The sequence below is a fragment of the Rhinatrema bivittatum genome, chromosome 1, assembly GCF_901001135.1.
Source record: "Rhinatrema bivittatum chromosome 1, aRhiBiv1.1, whole genome shotgun sequence".
Taxonomy (NCBI): domain Eukaryota; kingdom Metazoa; phylum Chordata; class Amphibia; order Gymnophiona; family Rhinatrematidae; genus Rhinatrema; species Rhinatrema bivittatum.
In genome coordinates, this window is record NC_042615.1 from 304,396,759 (window position 1) to 304,415,648 (window position 18,890).

An 18,890-nucleotide genomic window follows, 5' to 3' on the forward strand; every position below is an offset into this window, starting at 1 on the left:
AGCCTTTGGGCTTAAGGGAGGCGCAGCACGAGTGCTTTCTGTCGGCACACACGGAATTGCAGCAGGAGGGCAATGGGCGTCGTTAAGATATAGGCACAGGGGGGCCCTTGACCCGATCCTCTCAGATAGTGTCCCAAGTCTTTTTAAGCTGTTTTCTTTTGTGTTTCCTTCATCTACCTCTTCCCTGCCTTCTTTCAGAAGCTTGTAACCGGCTTCTCGTTATCCAGCTCCTTGCTTTCTTTGAGCCGACGCAGTCCAGTGACAATAAGTCTGAACCGCGCAGCGCGCTATAGACCAGAGCCCCGCGGTGCAACCACTTTGTCCTCGAACTTCGCCGGCGCAAAGGAAGCAGCAAGGCGCGGGAGGGAGAGAGAGAGAGAGAGCCTGGTTAATAAGGTTCTGAAAGGGCTAAAGAGGAGAGAGATGAGGGTGAATCCAAAACCAGTGGGTTATGCACCTCTACCAGCAGGTGGAGCTGGAGCAAATCTGACATCAGGTATACATACCCCTGCAATGACAGCCTGCTAGTATTCTCAGTCTTCAGCAGATGGTGGATGAGCATCTCCCCAGTAGGGACTACTTTAAAAAAAAAAAAAAAGTAATTTTTCAAAGGAGAAGAGGATTATTTGCTCCACTGTCCTGTGGTGATACCTTATGGTCCCTGCATCAATTGAGAATTCCCGAGGTGATATCTTTTGGATTCCTCCCTCAGATGACTGCCTTGGACCAGTATTTGTTTTTTTCAGCTGGCATGGACTTTGTTTTTTACAGCTAACAAAAAAAAACCAAAACAAAACAGTTCAAAGGCAAGCTGGTGCAAGAAGTTGAGTGCGGCAGTGAAGGTATATGCCCCCTCCCCCTGCAATCAAGACTGCCCTTTACTCAGCCAGGGTGGGCTGAGCTCAAATAAAAGGTAATTTAAAGAAAAAGAAAAGAGGGAGTTAAGTGGGGATTCATCCTCCCCTGGTCTCTGATAGGAGTGCGATCCAACGGTTGTTCCCACCTCCAGGGAACATGGGCATCATGGCGGGTTGAGCAGCCCTTTTGGCTAGGCCCCTGCTGTCAGGCTCATCTTCGTTGCATGGGTAGGCTGTGGCAGCATTTTTGTGTGCTTTTTTTTTTGTGCTCAAGACTGCCCTCTTCTGTTTGTTGGTTTGTGCTTGTGTATCTGGATGAGCGTATAGGAGCACCGCCTTGGGTGCCCAATAGTGCGCACGAAAAGCATGGGCGTACTATCTGAGTGTCCTGGGGAAGCTCAATTTATTCACATCAAAGCACAGGGTTGAGTGCCTAAATTTTGGGTACGTTATTGTTAGATGCCTGTTAGGGCATATGACAGACTGATGGCACCCATAGCAAAGAAGCCCAAACGCCTTGCTCTATGTTTTGCTTGTCCTATTCCGGCATCACAGTCTGGCATTCCTGCTAATTTGTGTCAGTGCTGTTTGGAGGCTCAGGGAGAATTGCCTCTGTCTGATTTTACTAAGCTCTGATGTGGGAATGGAAAAAGAGCTGCCAGAAGTGTTGCCTGACTTTGGAGCTCCCCTAACTGGTTCATCAGCGGGGGAAGGTAGTTCAGTGGGCACAGGACAGGTGTCCCCTGGTTTTGACCTTTTCTTAAGTAGAATTTTTTTCAAGAACTACAGCTTTTTCTTCATGGCCAATCTTAACAGGTATGGGTCGCAGGTGGTGAAATCCCACATGCCTGGTGCTGCGGGTAAGTGTCTGGGTATGCCTGGAGCTGGTCTTCCCGATAGGGACCCAGATGGCACGGATGATGAAGCCAATCCTTTCTCCCTGAAGGTTGGAGAAATTCCTCCAGGATTGGAGCCATATAGAACTATATCGTGGTTTTTTCGTAGAAATGAGTTTACTGGCTCTGATGTATTTGGATTTATCTGAGGCGTGCTTGCATATTCCCGTCCAGCTAGAGCATCATTGGTTTTCTGCATTTTGCAATTTTGTGACACCATTATTAGTTTTGAGCGCTGCCTTTTGGTTTGGCCACTGTGCCCAGAACTTCTTCCAAGGTTATGGTGGTGGTAGTGGCAGAATTGAGAGAGGATGGGATTCTAGTACACCTGTACTTGGATGACTGGCTGATTTGGGCCAAGAGTTTAGGAGACCCTCTGGGTATCGCGCAAGGTGATTTCCTTGTTGCAGGAACTAGGTTGGTTGGTGAATCTGGCCAAGAGCAATCTTCAGCCATCACGGTCATTGGGATATCTCTGTGTTTGCTTCGACATGAAGTAGGGCAGAGTTTTCCTGCCGGAGAGTCATTCAAACGTTGATGGCGCGGGTGCGCTATTGATGAACACAATATGCCTGACAGTGTGGTCCTATCTACAGGTGCTCGAATTAATGGTGGCAAACCTGAAGGTGGTGCCATGGGTGAAGGCACATATGCGTCCTCTTCAGTGCTCCCTGTTGTCTTGTTGAAGTCCACAGTCTCAAGACTATTCGAGTCAGCTTCAACTGCTGATGGAGGTGTGCACTCACCTGCCGTGGTGGTTAAAGGCAGATCTGAGAAAAGGAGTTTCCCTAAGCTCATCGGACTGGTTGGTGCATCTTCAGAAGATCTCAGCCTCACATATTGCAGGAAAAAACAATGCAAGAGCAGACTTTCTCAGCAAACAGAGTTTGGATCCAAGAGAATGGGGAATTATCAAGCGAGGTGTTTTTAGCTCATAGTGGATCGCTGGGGGCCTTCTGTTTCTGGATCTACTAACAACTTCTCTCACTGCAAAAGTTCCTCATTTTTTCAGTCACAGGAGAGATCCCAAGTCCTTTGGAAACAATGCCTTCATGCAGGAGTGGCTGGTGGGAGAGCTGCTGTGTACCCATGTTGGGCAGAGTGAGCTGGAAGATTGAAGTTCATAGGGGGATGGTGCTTCTGGTGGCAACAGATTGGCCCAGGAGACCATGGTATGCAGATCTACGAAGGTTCCTGACATACTCCACCATTCGGTTTCCGGTGCACAGGGATCTGCAGCGTCCGGGTCCTGTTATTCACAAAGATCCAAATTTTTTTTTTTGTCTTAAGTATGGCACTTGAGAGGGCTTACTTGCTGAAGTGTGGATATTCTACTGTGGTGATTGCTACCTTGCTGCGAGAGAGAGAGAATTCTCAACTTCCTTGACCTATGTGTGGGCTTAGTGTGACGTTTGAGGGGTTCTTCCTCATTTGGCTAAGATCCTCCTCATTTTGGAATTTTTGCAGGTTGGATTGAATAAAGGGTTGGCCCTTTAATTTTTTGAAGGTACAGGTAGCAGCTCTTGCTTGTTTCAGGGATTGAGTGAATGGTGGACCCTTGTCAGCTCATCCAGGTGTGGCCTGTTTCTTGAAAGGAGTGAAACATCTTTTTCCTCCCTTGCTGTTACCGGTGTCCTTGTGGAGTCTTAATCTGGTTTTGGATTTCTTAGCGGGCCCTACCTGTCAACCAATGAGTGACTTTTTTTTTTTTTCCTTTCCTTGTATTTATTGACCTTGAAAACTATGTTTCTTGTGGCAATTTGTTCTGCGTGAAGAGAATCCCAGCCGCAGGCCTTGTCTTGCCATTTCTATTTGTGACTCCAGGGGTGATATAGCTACATGCTGTTTCTTTATTTTTGCCAAATGTGGTCTTGGATTTTCACTTGAATCAGTCTATTTCCCTGCCATTTCTGGACAGGGCAAGAGATGCAGAGGAATATTGCCTATTGTCAACCATGGATGTCAAGAGACATATCGTGAGGGATCTGGAGGTTTCTAAACCTTTCAGGAAGATGGATCGCCTGATTGTCCACCACGGTGGAAGTATACAGGGCAAGCTGGCTTCATGAGTTACAATAGCTCGTTGGATTCAGGAGGTAGTCACAGTTGCGTATGTGGATGTTGAACAGCTGTTGCCTAGTCAGGTTAGGGCTCGTTCTTCTAGGGCTCAGTCACTGTCATTGGTGGAAGTTAGATTGTCTCTCGTCAACATTTGCCAAGCTACGTCGTGGTCCTCCGTACATACATTTTCCAGGTGTTGTCTGGATGTGCAGGCCTGAGAGGATGCAGCATTTGCATGTTTGGTTTGACTGGACCATGGGCAGCCACCCACCCTGTCAGGAGTAGCTTTGGTACATCCCACTTGTTCTGGATTCACCTGTCTATTCTAAAGAAAAGGAAATTATCAGGTAAGTAGTAATTTCTCATTTTTTGTCGTTAAGTCATAGGAAGATTACCAGAGTACCCAAAACAGAAGATAACGTAAAGGTCATCCTTTATAATTGGAGACATTTATTTTCAATATTATGCAAGTAATTGGTTACATATTTGTTTTTTAAAGAAATGTCAACAAGTAGTTCATATAGAGAAATCTAAATTTTGATAATTAATTGTGCAAAAACTTTATTCACAAATATATAACCAATAACATCCTTAAAACAACACACCCGCACTCACATTCATTCTTTAAAAACTCAACACCCTACTGACACATCAAAATGTATACAATATTTCAAAATTGTGCAAATAAGCATTAAAAAACAGCTTATTATTAATATAATAGAAAACTTTTCTTCATATAGTTTCCAAACTTCTAACGGAGTATGTTACTCCATATACTTCATGTATTTTAATCTCATAAGTGTCTTTCAATATTGTGTAATATGAAAGATTGTTTGCTGTATATTTCCTTGTTCATCTCCAGCCCTGGGCTGGAGATGAACAAGGAAATATACAGTTCATCTCCAGCCCTGGGCTGGAGATGAACTGGGCTGGGCTGGAGATGAACAAGGGCTGGGCTGGAGATGGACTGGAGATGAACTGGGCTGGGCTGGAGATGAACAAGGAAATATACAGCAAACAATCTTTCATATTACACAATATTGAAGGACGCTTATGAGATTAAAATACATGAAGTATATGGAGTAACATACTCCGTTAGAAGTTTGGAAACTATATGAAGAAAAGTTTTCTATTATATTAATAATAAGCTGTTTTTTAATGCTTATTTGCACAATTTTGAAATATTGTATACATTTTGATGTCAGTAGGGTGTTGAGTTTTTAAAGAATGAATGTGAGTGCGGGTGTGTTGTTTTAAGGATGTTATTGGTTATATATTTGTGAATAAAGTTTTTGCACAATTAATTATCAAAATTTAGATTTCTCTATGTGTAGATTAAATATGATGTTTTGAGAAAATCAGTCATTTATAGACATCCCTCTGTGTTGATTTAACAAGTAGTTCATAGGCAGGGCTTGCTGGGGGATTGAAAAAAAAGCTCCAAGAAGGTGAGAGCAAAGAAAGCAGGAAAATGCAAACCACCTTTCCCACCCATACAGACAAAAAAAAATAATTGAACAAAATAAAAAAAATAAAATAAAATTCCCTGTTACCCTAAAAATTTTTGTCTGGCGTCCAGGTTTTCTAAGTGGTTTTTCTGCTCCTGATGTAAGTGGTCCACTGAACAAAAAATCTGTGTATTAAACATTCATATTCATAAAATATCTGTACATTGACATGATTTAAAAAAATTGAATTTTAAACATTTTTCCCCTCCTCAGAGAGAAAAACAGAGATCAAGGTGATTGCATTACACTCTTCTGGAAGGCAGACAGATGCTCTGTTTCTCAGACTGATGGTGCAAAGTGTTTCAATTTTGGTAAGCCTGGAGAAACTCATTTCACATTGAGATAAGACAGCATGCTTGATTCTAATACAGGTCCACAAAAGTTGTATGAACTCAGCTGCTTTGCAGGGGGGCAATAAATAATATTCATACCCAAACTGTTAGGTTGATCAGGCTGAAGTCTTGTTTCCAACATGAATCATTGAAATTTAAAAGAAAACGGGGTGACTTCGCGAATGTACCTTGATGTAGTTGATAGGATGCTGCTCAGGCCTAATTCCAGATAGCTCAGAACAATCAAGCAACCAGGCAATCTTACAGAAACTCATTTATTCCTTTTATGACTCGTACATCACAAATATTTTTAGAGACTTTAACATTCCAATTATGTACAGCAGGCGTTTATATACAAACTAGCATAAAATGCCATGCAACAACATAAAACTCTTGCCAGATCTCAGTCTCTGTAGGACTGTGTTCTCCTGGATTGGTAATCCTAGGCTGGCACACTTCCATCTTTTCGAAGGGACTCTTCTTTCTGCTTAAACTTTGTACCCTAATTGGTCACACCTATCTCTAGCTCCTGTCCCCATAGTTCTGCATTGCCCAGCAACCTCCTTGCTATGACGTCACTTCTTTCTCCCTTTCATTTTCCCCCCTTGCAGCGCTCTAGTGAACTGTCACATTTTTGGTCTTCTCCCAGCTAGTTGAACTCCTACCTCCAATATGTACTATGGTCCCCCAAGGGCTTGCAACTTAAAGCCACATTTCTTCCTACTTTTTTGCTATTTCTTTCTCATTGTTCTTTGCTGCTCACAATCCATCTGTTTCATGCTCTGCTGTGGAGCTTTGGTTCTGCCTCAGTAGTAGATAAATTTTTTCCCTGTACGTACCCGGATCAGTCCAGACACCTGGGTTGTGACTCCGCACCAGCAGATGGAGACAGAGCAAAACTTGTCGGGCTTCCCTAATATAGTAAGGTGCCACCCACAGCCCCTCAGTCTTACTCTGTCTCCAGCAGATGGTGCAGGGTCACTCACAGCCTCTGGGATCCCTGGGGTTTTTTGTTATAGTCAGGGATTAGTTGTTTGAGTTCTGGTAGATTTAAAAAAAAAAAAAAAAAAAAGAATTTATACAGAAGATTTTCAAAGAAGAAAGGCAGCAGTCTCCCTTGTCCTGCAGCCTCCCAGGGGGGGTTGAAAGGTTCTGAGGGGACCATCCCCCCCTGGTTGAGGCCGCTGCTGAGGGTCGAGGGCCCGGCCGGTCACAGGCAGCAGCGACGGGGGTGACACCGGGGAGCCCGGTTCTCTCACCCCCGCTGGAGCAACGCATCAGGACCAGGGACAGCGCAAGTAAAAAAAAAAAAAAAAAAAAAAAAATTAAGAATAAAAGAACTGTTTATTTTCTGAGCCGGCTCTCCGTTGTAGGCGTGTTCCACCGTTTCGGCTGCAAATTTTTTTCAATTTCTCGGTTACTGTGTGCTGCCGCGTTCGGGGATGCCGAGGGGGTTCCTCTTGCTGCACGTAGGTCTGTGTTCTTCTTGCGTTCTCGGGGGCGAGGGGTCGTCCGGGGTCGGTTGGGGGGGGCCGATCTCGGCCGGCGCGATCACCGCCGCGGGAAGGCCAGAGACAGGAAGGTGTTTCTGATCCGTTCCCGCTCAGCGCGGGAACGGCGGCCATTTTGGAGACAGTGCTGGAGGCCACGTGGAGGGCTGCCAGTAATGGCGCCCAGCCTCCTACACTTTCTCCACAGCAGCGCCCACCCGGGGGAGGCCCTCCGGGGGGGGGCGCATCTCCGAATGAAGATAGCGCGGGAATGACGTCATCGGGGTCGGAGGCATCTTTTTCTGCGGACTTTGCGCTCCTTTTGCGCAAAGTCCTGAAATGCAAAAGGGCCAGGAAAAAAGAGAAGGCAGTAGGGGGTTCGGCGCATAGGCCGGCCTCTCGGAAGAGGAAATCTGCGGATGGGGCCAGAACATCTTCTGAACCCCCGAAAGGGAAGCGCCAGGTGAGGGGCGTCCCTCAGGACACGGATAGCGAGTCCACGGGCTCAGAGGACGGGGACCAGCTTCCTGAGCCCCTGGGGGGGGCCGGACGACCCGGATGCCACGGGCCAGAATCCACCAGCGGCCGGTAAGGGAGCACCGGCAGGTGATGGGGACGATCCGAAGGTTGTCCGGTTGTTTCAAAAGGAAGAACTGGCCCCTCTCATTCCGGCCATTCTCCAGGAGCTGGGGATAGAGGCTCCGCCGGTGGAAACCAGGCAGGGAGCCAATATGGACCCGGTGCTGTTGGGCCTTTCGGGGCCGGCAGTAGCGCTTCCTTTCCATTTTTCGGCTTCGGATATCCTCTTCAAGGAGTGGGATACCCCTGAATTGGGTCTGAAGGTGAATAAAGCCATGGACAAGTTATACCCGCTCCCAGAGGACACGCTGGAGTTTCTCCGTCTCCCCAAGGTGGACGCAGTGGTCTCAGCAGTGACTAAGCGGTCGACGATCCCAGTCACAGGGGCCACGGCGCTTCGGGATATCCAGGATAGAAAGCTGGAGATGCAGCTCAAGAAGGTGTTTGAAGTTTCCGCGCTAGGGGTCCGTGCAGCGATCTGTACTAATTTTGCCCTGCGGGCCGGATTACGCTGGGCACAGGTGCTTCAGGCTAATGCCGGTCTTTCGGAAGAGGAATCGGCGCAGGCGGATCAGCTGGAAGCGGTCATTGCCTATGGAGCGGATGCTTTGCATGATCTGCTGCGCACTTCGGCCAGGGCCATGGTCTCTGCGGTGTCTGCACGCCGTCTCCTCTGGCTGCGGAACTGGGCGGCGGATGGTTCGTCTAAGGCTCACCTGGGTGCGCTGCCCTTTAAAGGAAAGCTGCTGTTTGGCAAGCAGTTGGACGACCTGATGCAGTCCATCGGTGAGAACAAGGCTTTTCGGCTGCCGGAGGACAGACCTAAGGCCCGATCGTCTTTTTCCACTCGGTCTCGCTTTCGTGGGCCTAGAAGATCGCGACCTTAGAGATCGTCGGGTTCCTCCTACCGGCCTGCCTCCTCCGCCAGGTCTGCCTCATGGACTCCGTCCTTTCGGGGGAAACATTTTGGCAGGCAGAGTGGATCCACGGCGGGGGCGGGGTCCAAGGGCCCACAATGAAACGAGGTTGGTCCATTCCTCGGGGCCGCAACGAGCGGGCGTGCCAAACGTGGGAGCCCGATTAACATTGTTTGCCGAGGAGTGGACCAAGATAACGTCAGACCAATGGGTCATCAGCGTGATAAGACACGGCTACGGTTTAGATTTTGCAAAAGTACCAGTCGACAAGTTTCTCGTGTCCCCGTGCAAGGGGATAGTCGAGCGCGCAGCGGTAAGGGACACCATACGGCGGCTGGAGGCCCTAGGGGGCCATAAGTCCTGTGCCTCGAGGGCAACAACGGCAGGGTCGGTACTCCATTTACTTCATCGTACCAAAGAAAGAGGGCACGTTCCGTCCAATTCTGGACTTGAAAGGCGTAAACAGGTGCCTTCGCATTCCCCGGTTCAAAATGGAGACGATCCGGTCTGTGGTGGCCGCGGTGCGACCAGGCGAGTTCCTCGCATCATTAGATCTCACCGAGGCGTATCTGCACATAGGCATTCAGCCATCTTATTTATTTATTTATTTATTTATTTATTTATTATTTTTATATACCGACATTCATCTCAATTGGGATATCACACCGGTTTACATTCAGGTACTGTAGGTAGTTCCTCAGATTTTGCGTACTAGGCAGGCACTACCAATTCCGAGCTCTTCCCTTTGGTCTGGCCACCGCTCCCCGTACTTTTACCAAGGTGATGGTAGTGGTGGCGGCACAGCTCCGGAGGGAGGGGTTGCTGGTGCACCCCTACTTGGACGATTGGCTCATTCGGGCGAAGTCCGCAATACAATGTCGACAGGCGGTCGACAGAGTCCTACAGCTCTTGCGCTCCCTCGGATGGGAGGTCAATCTGGCCAAGAGTCACTTGGTTCCCTCTCAGTCCTTGGAGTATCTGGGGGCACTGTTCGACACGAAATGCGGCAAAGTCTATCTCTCCGAGGAGCGAGTCTGCAAGCTGCAGGGCCAGGTGAGACGTTTACTGGCCTTCCGAATGCCTCTGGTGCGCGATTACCTAATGGTCCTGGGCTCTATGGCATCGACACTTGCTTTGGTCCCCTGGGCGTTTGCGCATCTACGACCTTTACAATCGGCGTTACTTTCCCGAGGAGTTCCAGAGGAGTTCCAGCTCCCGCTCCCTCTTACAGACAAAGCGAGGGACAGTCTTCGCTGGTGGCTACATCCCGACCATCTCAGGCGTGGAGTTTCACTGCTCATGCCCGAGTGGACAGTGGTCACGACGGATGCAAGTCTCTCCGGTTGGGGAGCAGTCTGTTTGGGGCGCTCGGTGCAGGTCTGTGGTCCAGAGCGCAGTCACGGTGGTCCATCAATCGTCTGGAAACCAGGGCGGTAACGCTGGCACTGCACGCTTTTCTTCCGCTGATCCGGGGAAAGGCGGTCAGGGTGTTGTCGGACAACGCAACGACAGTAGCGTACATCAACCGCCAAGGAGGAACGAGAAGCCAGCCGGTGGCGGAGGAGGCGCACCGCTTGATGTGCTGGGCGGAGCAGAACCTCAGCAGCATTGCGGCGTCGCACATCGCCGGAGTGGACAACGTCCAGGCGGATTTCCTCAGTCGCCATCATCTGGATCCAGGAGAATGAGAATTGGCGGAGGAAGCATATCGACTCATTTGCAGGACATGGGGCCAGCCACACATGGATCTGATGGCTACCGCGCAGAATGCAAAGGCTCCGCGGTTTTACAGCCGGAGGCGAGAACGAGGAGCCGAAGGAGTCGATGCGCTAGTGCTTCCGTGGCCAACAAACATGTTGCTGTACGTGTTTCCTCCTTGGCCCCTGATCGGCAAGGTTCTTCGGCGGATCGAGTTACATCCGGACGTCATTCTGGTGGCGCCAGAGTGGCCACGGAGACCTTGGTTTGCGGATCTACTGCTCTTGGCGGAAGAACCCCCTCTACGACTTCGGGGGTCCACGGCGCTTCTCCAACAAGGCCCCGTTTGTTTGGAGGAAGCGGATCACTTCTGTCTCGCGGCATGGCGTTTGAGAGGCGTCGCTTATTGAGAAAGGGCTACTCTGATGCGGTGGTGGCTACCTTGTTGAGATCCAGGAAGCAGTCGACGTCCTTGACCTATGTGCAAGTGTGGACAGTTTTTGAGAACTGGTGTAGGGATCGCAAGGTGGATACTATGCTAGCTCCCGTGTCCGATGTCCTTGCTTTTCTTCAGGCAGGTCTCTCAAACGGTCTGTCTGGCAGTACCCTTCGGGTCCAAGTAGCGGCGCTCGGTTGTCTCAGGGGCAAGGTGCAGGGGGTGTCTCTAGCCCTTCACCCGGATATAGCCCGTTTTTTTCGGGGGGCCAAGCATTTACGTCCTCCGTTGCGCCATCCTTGTTCGTCCTGGAACCTCAATTGGGTCCTTTCCGCTTTGTGTTCGCCTCCATTTGAACCAATAAAGCGAGTTACACTGAAGGACCTTACTCTGAAGACGGTTTTCCTTGTCGCGATAGCTTCGGCGAGGCGGGTCTCGGAGTTACAAGCGTTGTCGTGTAGGGAGCCGTTCTTACCGTTCTCGGATTCAGGAGTATCCTTAAGGACGGTTCCCTCCTTCTTGCTGAAGGTTGTGTCTGCTTTTCATTTAAATCAATCTGTGGAGCTTCCGGCTTTTCCGGAGGCTCGAGGTTCGCAGGAGTTACGGAAGCTGGACGTTCGTAGGGTTCTTCTCCGATATCTAGAGGTTACGAATCCTTTCCGAACATCGGATCACCTTTTTGTGTTGTATGCTGGTCACAAAAGAGGTGGGGCAGCGTCCAGAGCTACGATTGCACGGTGGCTCAAGGAGGCTATTGCTTCGGCGTACCTTCTGCGGGGCAAACCGGTACCGGGGGGGGCTTCGAGCTCATTCCACGTGGTCACACGCCGCTTCATGGGCAGAGTCCTCTCAAGTATCACCTCAAGAGATTTGCAGGGCAGCGACTTGGAAGTTGTTGCACACCTTCACGAGACATTATCGAGTGGATGTCCAGGCGGCAGACTCGGGGAGTTTTGGAGTGAGGGTACTCCGAGCGGGACTCTCCGGGTCCCACCCGTAGTTTGTGGCTCTGGTACATCCCAGGTGTCTGGACTGATCCGGGTACGTACAGGGAAAGGAAAATTAGTTTCTTACCTGATAATTTTCGTTCCTGTAGTACCACGGATCAGTCCAGGATCCCGCCCGGGTATACGGCGTTGAAGATACTGAATGTTCTAAGTTTTCTGAAGAACGGAGAGTCCGCTCGGTTGATTCAGTTGTTAAGGTTCAGTTTGTTTCGATTGGTTAGCCTCTGGTTCAGGATGTTTTGTTCCGGCTGGGGGTTTTGTAGAATCGGCCCTGTTTAGGGCAATCTAGTTAGTATGGTTGCAGTTTTGCTTTGACATTACATAAGACTGAGGGGCTGTGGGTGGCACCTTACTATATGTAGGGAAGCCCGACAAGTTTTGCTCTGTCTCCATCTGCTGGTGCGGAGTCACAACCCAGGTGTCTGGACTGATCCGTGGTACTACAGGAACGAAAATTATCAGGTAAGAAACTAATTTTCCTATAATCTCCTACATTAATAGCACTGCCAAAAAGGTACAAATTTGCTCTTGGTAGTTAGACTGAGGGGTACTATTAACGTAGGAGATCATAAAAAAAAAAAAAAAAAATATATATATATATATATATATATATATATAACCATGTCATTGCTGAGTTTGCAGTGCTGTTTTAAAAATATTTAAAATTGGTCTAGATTTAAATTTAGGAAACCTTGCACTTCTGTATTTAAAGAAAACAACTATTTTTCCTATAGATCGTGTGTTCAATTCTGGTGAGCCTACAGAAACAGTCTATCAGGAAATAGCAGTTCCAATAATACATTCAGTTGTACAAGGTTACAATGGTAAGAATTTTGATTATACAGTTAAATTCAGTTGATTGTTGCACTTATTTGTATACTCTTCTAATATGTGGACTCCTTTCCAGGTACAGTTTTTGCTTATGGACAGACAGCATCAGGAAAAACCTATACAATGATGGGCACAAATTCAACTTGTGGCATCATACCTCAAGCAATTGGTGACATTTTCAAAATTATTAATGAAGTAAGCATTGCAGTTAACTGGTAGACATCTTAAGAATAATCTTAATAAAAAATGTAAATGTTTTGTATGGCTGCAAATGAAAATTGTGAGTGCTTGAAACCTATTTTTGGAGCAAGTTGTCTGAAATTTTAAATAGAATATTTGGAACAGGATTTAGTGCGGGGGTGGAGTTGGGAGAGAACTCAAATACCAGAATCTTCCATTTGTCATGATTTGTCTTCAGGACCTGAGTTTTGAAATTTTTGCTTGGTTTCAGAATATGAATAGAGAGTTTCTGCTGCGCATTTCCTACTTGGAAATCTACAATGAAACTGTGACAGATCTGCTTTGTGATGACAGGAAAAAGAAACCATTAGAAATTCGAGAAGATGTGAACGTAAGTAAATGTTGAAGTGAAGCAAAGCTACAGTCAAGTAAAATGTATTAAGGTTTTAATTTGACATTTGTACTACTTTAGTATTTCTTCAAAATGAAATTTTACTTTGATTGTTACATTCTAACTTTACTCTCTACCATTTGGTAGAGTTCAGTATGTACAATGCTTTATCTTTGGCTATATCAAGAGACATGGCCAAATGATACATAGTGCTTGGCTGGTTGACTTGGTAGCAGTAGTACATAATGCCCTGTGGAGGATCTGGGGAGTCTGATCTTTTGCTGTCCTGGCTGACTGGGGATGCTGCAGAGGTGGCTGGCATACCTAGCCTCTAGGGATGGAGGGAATCTCAGTTATCAAGTGATGGTGGTTTCTGACACCCCACCCTTCCCCCAGCTGAGGATTCACTGTGATGGTTCAGCTGAGTGAGGAGAGGGATATAAAAGAAGGGAAAACCTCACAGGTATTTGAAAATAATGCTCATGGTTTCATGATCTAACAGATGGGTTCCAATTGAGCTGAAGACCAAAGGAATGATTGCTGAGAATGTAGTCGAGCACTGGTATACCATATACAGTGCTTCCCTCCAATTTTGTTTTCTTTTTATCCATTAGACCAGTCCAGGCACTTTGTCCCCCTACTAGCAGATTGAGACAGAGCAACTAGTTTACTGATATCATCTTATATAGAGACTAGTATTGTCTCCAGCAGATGGTAGGCAAACATTACACAGCTCTGTGAGGTCTAGTGATTAGGCCAAAAGGAAAAGAGGATCTAATGGTCTCCTGGGAGAACTAGCATAAAGGTCCATTTTTCTTCCAGTCAGACTGTTATGCATGGGGCTTCCAGTGCAGAGACAGGACCTGAATCCCTGATCTGAATAATAACTCACTTACTGGACTGTTCCTCCTCTCCTCCATCAGACACCATCACTGGGCCATTGCTGCTAGATCAGCAGTTTAATTTGCCCTGATTGCCTGCAAAGCAATGCAAATACATTTTATAAGATGTGCATTTTATGAATGTATTTATGGAAGCCATCCAGAACATGGGATGATAGGGCTTATAAATTTTTAAAATAAAAGTTGAAGGGAGAGCCTTTACGGAATGAGCGGCAGGCTAGAGCAGTGGTTCTCTGAAGACAAGTAGGATGGTAGTCCTCTCACATGGGTGACATCATCAGATGGAGCCCTGACACGGAAAACTTATGTCAAAGCTTATAGAAGTTTGACTTAGCACACTGAGTGTCCAGCATGCCCTATACCTCACATCCACATAGGGTCCCTCTCTGGTCTCTTCCACAGAGCTGTTTTGGAAAACTTTCTTCTTTCTTTGCTTTTCATGGTTTTTTTGATGTTGCCGGGTCCCTCTTTGTCCATCCAGATAGCATTCCTTGTCGGGTTTTTGTCATTTATTGGTAAGTTTCCTTTCACGGTCGACGCCTGCTGCCATCGATTTTTGATCTTGTAACACTTATTTTGTCCCATCATGGACAAGTCTGGTTTCCGGTAATGCCCTTGGTGCCCGAGGACTATGTCCATTATGGACCCCCATGAGAAATGTGTCCTCTGCCTGGCATTGCATGATGTCCAGAGTTGCTGCCTATACACACAGATGATCCCGAAGGGGTGTCATCTTTGGCTCAACAAGATGGATACACAGACTTCGATGGGTCCATCTGTGCTGCTGGCAGATAGGGACACCGGAGACTGACCACTGTCAAGCTTCTCCAGGCCGAATATATTGGGTTCCCTGTACATACCAGGATCAGTCCAGAAAAGTGGGTTGTGTATCCCTACCAGCAGATGGAGTCAGATAGCAAAACTTTGGGCACTGCCATATATACTCTAGTGCCACCTGCATTCTCTCAGTATTTCTCTGACTCCAGCAGACGGTTAGAGATACACACTGCAGTCTTAGCGTTTTTTGTGTAAATGTTTTCGGGTTAGATAGTTAGAATTTTTTCCTTTTCCCTGCGATTGCTTCCTGAAGTGTTAGGCACCTTCGTGGACCTTCCCTCAGTTGAAGCCGGGCGTCCTGGGGGTTGGATATCCCTGCCTGGGTTTTGCCCATGCCAGCTCAGGGGGTGAAGGCCAGGGGCTCCTGGCTAATCACCTAGATAGCTGCTTCAGCTGCTCCTTCAACCCCTGCAGAAGGAAGAGTCTCCATATAGTTTAAAAAAAAAAAAAAAAAAAAAAAAGTCTGAGGGAGAGACATTCAGTTTGGCCAGCCTTCTCTGCTGAGGTGAGGAGTCGGTGCAGGGGGAACCCGTGTTTCAGCAGCCGTTCGGGGAGCTTAGCTGTTAATTTCATTGGCTCCAGGGTGCGTCTGGGGGAGGAGGTAAGTATTTTCTTGCCACGCCACAGTTTTCAGCGCATCTTGCCGCGCTTAGCGATTTCGCTGGGGTCCAGAGCACCATTTTGAATTTTTTTCCCCGCGTCTTCCTGGTGTGTGACTTTTCTCCGGCCAGGCCTTCCTCCTCAGCACAGGCCGCACTCTCCCGTTGGGCCCGCGACTTTGATCGGCAGCCTCCCGGGTGGTGTGTGGGCAATAGAGCTCCTCTGGTTTTCTGGCCTTACTGTTGTGGGCAGCTGCCTGGAGGATGGAAGGCTCGGCGGAATCAACTGTTCCCTTCCGCGGGGAGGGTACTGAGGCCTCTAGCCGCGGATCGGGGGAAGAGACTGCCCCCCCATTTTAGCCCTGGTGGGGGCCGATCTCAACCTTGGGGTTGCCGATCCCGCACCTGGCAATTCCCAAGAGGGGGAGGGGGACCCGGAGAGGTTTTCCCCCCAAATTTATCTTGCTGATTCACCAAGCCTTTTTGGCACGGAAGCATACAGCGTTTAAGAGACAGGGGCAACCTGGGGACCGGTCGGAGCCGCCTGCCAAGCTGGGGCGGAGCGTGGAGCTACAGCTAAGGTCCACAGAGGGTCCCCGTACGGGGGAGGAGGCCCAGGAACCACAGGATTTGGCTTCTGGGGCAGAGGCTGCGTCCACCTCAGCCGTGAGTCCAGTGGACCTGGATCCGGTCCCGGATATGGGAGATGTCATCGTGGATCCGGATGGTGACATCCAGCCTAATGAAGGTGACTATCCCAGTGTAGTGCATCTGTTTAAAAGGGATGAGCTGCGTCCACTCATTCCCCAGGTGTTTGGATATCCTGGGACTGAAGGTTTCCCAAGAAGATTCCAACAATGAGGGAGTGAATCTGGTCCTTGATGGGATTTGGGGCCCCACTTCGTCTTTTCCATTACCTAAAAAGGTGTGCAAGCTGGTTACCTGCGAGTGGGATGCTCCTGATGCAGGCCTGAAAGTGGGCAGAGCTATGGCAAAGCTATATCCTCTGTTGCCAGATGTTGTGGACCTCCTGAAAATCCCAAAGGTGGATGCGGCGGTGTCTGCAGTTACGAAGAAGACCACAATCCTGGTCGCGGGAGCTGCCGCTTTGAAGGAGATGCAGGACCGCAAGCTGGAGATCCAGTTGAAGCGTGTCTTTGAAGTAACCACATTGAGCCTGCGTGCGGCGGTGTGTGCTAGCCTCATGCAGAGGGCGTGCCTCTGCTGGATTCAAGATTCTAATGCCACCTCTGGGGCCGCTGGTGGTGAGGCTCTGCGTTCAGCGAGATTAGAAGCGGGCATAGCGTATGTGGCCGATGCGCTGTATGATCTCGTGCGGACCTCTGCACAGAGTATGGTGTCTGTGGTGTCGGCGCGTCGACTCCTCTGGCTTCGAAATTGAGCAGTGGACTTGTCCTCCAAGTCCCAGCTTTGCAATCTCCTCTTTAAAGGCAAGCTTCTCTTCGGAGAGGAACTTGATCAGCTGGTTAAACGGGGGAGTCTAAGGGCAATAAGCTACCAGAAGATAGGAGGCCGTCTAAGGTCTTTCCCTCCTGGTTCTGCTTTCGGGAATTTCGCCGTTTTCATACTGGCAGATATTCCGTGCCTTCGGCGTCCAAGCAGGCTCCGGGACGTCAACAGTCCTTTCGTGGGGGTTGTCGTGCCGGAAGAGACTTGGGACAACTCTGCGCAGGAACCAGTAAACCCGCCCAATGAAGCCACGAGCCCCCATTCCGTTGTCGAAGCTGTCGGTGGCAGATTATCAAACTTTTACATGGAATGGGAAAGGATTACCTCAGACCGCTGGGTTCTGGAGGCAATCAGAAATGGCTACGCTCTGGAATTCTCACGACCGGTGCGGGAGGTTTTTGTGGAATCCCACGTGGTCTCACACCAAACACGACGCGGTCCAGATAACTCTGCAATGGCTTCTCAAGCTGCGAGTGATTGTCCCAGTTCTGGATACACAGCAGGGATGGGGAAGATACTCTGTTTACTTTGTGGTTCCCAAGAAGGAGGGCATGTTTCCTCCCATCCTCTATGTTCAGAAGGTGAACTCGCTGTCTTCGGATCCCTCGTTTTCGAATGGAAACCCTGAGGACGGTAATAGCGGCTGTTCGGAAAGGGGAGTTTTTAGCTTCCCTGGACCTCACAGAGACGTACCTTCATATCCCCATCCGCCTGGATCACCCGCGGTTTTCGCGTTTCAAGGTCCTGGGACAGCACTTCCAGTTTTGGGCCCTTCCGTTTGGTCTCGCAGCGGCCCCTCGGATGTTCACCAAGGGGATGGTGGTTGTAGCGGCTTTTCTTCGCAAGGAGGGGATTTTGGTCCATCCTTACCTGGATGACTGGCTAATTCGCACACAGTCCTGGGAGGACTGCAAGAGATCTGGTGATGGTGACCTTACAGTCGCTCGGGTGGGTCATCAATGTGGAGAAGAGTCACTTGGAACCCACACAGGAGTTGATTTACTTGGGAGCGCGGTTTGACACCTTGCACGGAAAGATGTTTCTGGCACTGGACCGGGTGACGAAGTTACAGGACCAGATCCATTCTCTCATTTGGAGGCAGAACCTCACAGTGTGGCATCTTCAGGTTCTGGGGTCCATGGCTTCCACCTTGGATTTAGTGCCATGGGCGTTCGCTCACCTACGACCGTTACAGCGAGCTCTGTTATCCCAATGGAGTCCGGTGTCTGAACAATTCCACCTGCCGATGCCCTTGCTTCCAGAGTCAGCCTGATGTGGTGGCTATCGCGTGCCAATCTGGAACGGGGGGTGGACTTGGAAAATCCGAATTGGCTGATAATCTCCACCGATGCCAGCCTATCCTTTTGGGGAGTGGTGTGTGCGGACAAGTCTGCCCAAGGTCTCTGGTCTCCGGAGGGCTCATGGTCCATCAATCGACTCGAGACGAGAGTGGTTCGACTTGCTCTGCAAGCATTCTTGCCCTGGATTCAGGGCGAATGGTGAGAGTGTTCTCCGACAATGCGACAACTGTGGCTTACATCAACCGACAAGGAGGGACAAGAAGTCCGGCAGTAGCACTCGAGGCACGACTTCTCTTCGCTTGGGCGGAACGTCATCTAGAAGGGATTGCTGCGTCTCATGTCTCGGGCGTGGAGAATGTGCAGGCGGATTTTCACAACAGCTCGATCCGGGAGAGTGGGAGCTGTCTTCCAACGCCTGAAACCTCATTTGCGCCAGGTGGGGTGTACCACAGTTGGATCTGATGGCAACGCGGACGAACACAAAGACTGAACGTTTCTTCAGCCGTCGACAGGAGCAGGGCTTGGTGGGGCTCGACGCTCTGGTGTGCTCCTGGCCCACGGGAATTCTACTATATGCCTTTCCTCCCTGGCCCCTTAT

The 18,890-nt window shown here is 49.0% G+C and overlaps 1 protein-coding gene across 1 annotated transcript in view; it reads left to right on the forward strand.

The window, feature by feature from the left end:
- CENPE (centromere protein E) overlaps positions 1 to 18,890 on the forward strand; it is a 691,519-nt gene that overhangs the window by 659 nt on the left and 671,970 nt on the right. The window contains 4 exon segments of the mRNA XM_029608709.1: positions 5,536 to 5,633; positions 12,516 to 12,605; positions 12,689 to 12,807; positions 13,064 to 13,183. Of these exon segments, the coding sequence (XP_029464569.1) occupies positions 5,536 to 5,633; positions 12,516 to 12,605; positions 12,689 to 12,807; positions 13,064 to 13,183 (427 nt within the window).